Source organism: Stegastes partitus, unplaced genomic scaffold (genome assembly GCF_000690725.1).
Source record: "Stegastes partitus isolate 25-593 unplaced genomic scaffold, Stegastes_partitus-1.0.2 Scaffold557, whole genome shotgun sequence".
Classification (NCBI taxonomy): domain Eukaryota; kingdom Metazoa; phylum Chordata; class Actinopteri; family Pomacentridae; genus Stegastes; species Stegastes partitus.
Genome location: NW_007578288.1, coordinates 159262 through 162673, shown reverse-complemented (window position 1 = coordinate 162673; position 3412 = coordinate 159262). Strand labels below are relative to the sequence as shown.

The 3412-nt window shown below is 43.1% G+C and overlaps 1 protein-coding gene across 1 annotated transcript in view; it reads right to left on the bottom strand.

The window, feature by feature from the left end:
- The window catches only part of slc4a10b (solute carrier family 4 member 10b), a 28020-nt gene extending 25213 nt beyond the window's left edge, over nucleotides 1–2807 (bottom strand). Inside the window, exons 1-2 of the mRNA XM_008288397.1 lie at nucleotides 2749–2807; nucleotides 1763–1804 (exon numbers count right to left, since the gene is read on the bottom strand). Of these exons, the coding sequence (XP_008286619.1) occupies nucleotides 1763–1804; nucleotides 2749–2796 (90 nt within the window). The 5' untranslated portion in view covers nucleotides 2797–2807. The remainder of the gene's footprint in view (nucleotides 1–1762; nucleotides 1805–2748) is intronic.
- Nucleotides 2808–3412: the final 605 nt, after the last annotated feature.

The window sequence follows — 3412 nt, the reverse complement described above, 5'->3', positions numbered from 1 at the left end:
TGACTATTGTGAATTTTTCTTTAATGGAAGGGTTTAAATACATTCGAGGACGACTGTATTAGAGCAAGCACTTTTCCCCGAACCATCTTGGCCACTGGTTGATCATCAGGGCATTATGATAATGAAGGTCACTGCTGTTCACAGCTGCAGTGCCACATGGGCTGGCCCGGCCACAGGGCTGATGTCGATAATCTGTCTACAAACACACAAGCCGTGGATCAACGTTCCTGCTCAGATTAAACTGCCAATATTTGTTACTAAAACACCAGCCACATTAGCACGTATTAAACGTCCGCTGTGCTCACGTACAATGCTTTTACGGGAACCCTATTAACGTCAGCATTAACTGACAGTATAATCTACTCTCATTAAGAAAATCAACTCCAGAGAGGGGCTCTTATATCTTATCCCAGGCGCGTTATGATCAGTCAAACCCTCTGAAAACAAAGGCCCACTTGAAGCAAGTAAAAAACCAGCAGACTTATACAAAGCTGGGTTGTGGTGATGCTGTTTTGGGGTTTTTTTCTGCAGATCAGGGAGGTTACTGGGCAAAGAGATGCTAAAATGTTGACAGACTGATGAAGTATTTTCAGACATCCTAGAAAGACATTGGGCTCTGATTTGAACAAGCTCAGATCAATAAACAAGGTGCTTGAGGCCAAATGTGATCTGAAGATAAACTATAGTAGTCCAATTACTCCCTATACACACACACACACACACACACTGCTACTTGTTAGACTAATGATCAGCCACCATGCAGCAGACCCATGTTAAGGGACTGGCAGACCACACAGCTGAAGTGATATCACAGGATGTGGCACATACTTGGATCTGATCCCTACAGATGGCTGTGGCAATTTTGAAACCATCAGTGGCAGCAATATCATTAACTGCGCCGGCTTTCACCAGGCACAAAATGCACTATAATCCTTAAATGTTTCGACTTTAAACTTCAACATCGCTCTAAGAGGACACACATTAGTGCTATTTTTTTCCCCCGGAGCTGCTATTTAAGGTGTTTTTAAAGCTTTGAGCTCTCGTATTTGACACACTTAACATTTGCATCCGCCAACCGAGCTGCTAAACTTTTACACTTTTACCAGTTTTATCACGCTTTTTGCGCTCACCCCGGACAGAAAAGAAGCAACTCTGCACACCTTGTTAACCACACGGCGGTTTGATTTTGTCTTTAGATAACCGTACATCACCCTGATTTCAGCCTTGTCCTACCTGACTGCTGAAGACCCAAGGAGCCTTAAAGTTTTCAGAAAGCATAAGCTCCTCCAGTGTGTCCTCGGCTATATAATCAGCTTAGATTGAACGCAACGCAGTCTATAGACTGAGCTCTGAGCAAACTCCTGCTTCACACCGTGTCTGGTGAAGGCTGATCCCCTTCTGTTGTGCCAAACAACTGTAATTTGGGATTGAGCATCTATCGACAGTGCCACCACTCTCTGATCATGAGATTAGTCGTGACATCATCACTGCTGCCCAGCAGCATCTTATCAAACAGAAAGCTTGGTTTAACCAGCGTCTCCTCTCTCTGTCGCCTATGTACGGGCCTATAAAGCCAAGCTATAGATAAGCTCTTTGTGCTGCAGCAAATCAACGTGGTCGCATCAAATCGAGGTTTCTGCTGATTCTCTAGTTAATATTCTACCTTCCTCTTTTTGCACTATTTAGAATTTAATCTGAGAATAACCAGCAAAAAATATACATTTGAATAAATAAATGCCATAAAATCCTGCCAATAACTCACCGAACTTCTCCGTCCAGCTGATGAGCCAAAGGTAGAGTTGACCTGAAAGATAGCAAACGGTTGTTTGAGCTCAACAGAAAATGACCAATGGATTATCTCAGTGTCATCTAGAAAGTTTCAGACTTCAGAAATAAACCACTCCCGACATCTTTAAACACTTCTTCCATGCAGTCAAGATTATAGTCGATCCACAAATGTATTGGGATGTTTAAAAGTCAGGTTGCAAACATTTCAAAGCCGCACTCGGCTCTGAAAGTAGCATCAGAGCAAAGAAACTTTCAGGCTTCGGCTAAATGCACAAAAATCTATTTTGATATAAACAGCTATTAGATAATGCCATCAAATCTACTCCAAAAATGACCAGCAAAGACCACAGGCCCTCATCTCCCCGAGAACATCCCCTGTTAAAGTCATCCCCCGACTTTATCTTCTTTCATGGAATCCAAAAACATCTCTGAAGGAAAAGTTCAAATAGAGTTTGTGTGTTGATCAGTGCATGTGAGAGCCACTTCGCCTCTTAGTGTGACACTGAGTTTTACATCAAAGCATGAACTTTGTCATTTGCATAATATGATGGTCCCTCTAGTCTAAACTCACTGTATTAAAAGAACATCTGTCATAAAAGGGATTTGGCATATATGACATTTTACAGCACAGAGTAATTGGACATCACTAAATCAGCCCTAGAGAGTAAAAAAAAAAGAGCATCATACTGAACCCTCCCAGTAAGCTTTATATATTTCTAAAGCTAATCTGACATTTTGATTTCTCTCAGAAGACACACTGAACTAAACATGGCCAGCTTGGCACGCAGGTGAACCGCTCCACAGGTAGCTCCATCAGCTCAAACATCTCCAATCTGCCTCCTTGAGAAAGCATCCTGAGTGACATCTTTCACCAGCTCACACACGCTTATCCTGACAGCAGTCCTGAAATATTCATCTACAGTGAGTAAATATTTGTCCCCAGAGAGGACTTCTCTTTACCGATGGCAGCAGCGGTTCTATCTGTGCGCCCTGGTCCGCGGTGTCCATGTTTCCTCCTCCGTCAGGCTTCGCAGGATTGGAGCCTCCTTCTTGTGTGTCTCCCCGGCAGGTGTGCGGCGGTAAACTGAGCCACCACACATCGGTCACACGTCTATATCACGGTCGGTCAGCAGCTCGCCGATGATTAGCGCCTCTCACATGCTGTCCCTGTTCATGGGAAGGGAAAAAAAAAAAAAAAAACACATGCGCATCTGAGCCAGCTGACGTGGACGCGTCACTCCTGGAGTGTTTGCGCCTTTTGTTCGTGGCTCAAAGGTGAAGACACTGAAACATGATGTACAGCAAACAGCAGGAATCATTCTAGTGGTTTGTCTCTGCTTCATGGAGCGAGCTGTCTGCTCGGAGTTATGTAACTACTTCATTGTGTTTTTTATTAGACTGTGACTCACTTATTCATGAGGACTGTTTTAGCAGAGAGAAGCCTGATTTTCTGCTCTGCCATCTGTGTTCACCCGTTTTCTGCACATTCTTCAAACAATATCTCACCTAAACCCAACAGAAATCAAACCACTATTAAGAAACTAATTCTTTTATCACTAATTATAACAAATTTGCTGTTTACAAATCATCTAGTGATAGTGACTTTGTGCAGGGGGGAAAAAAA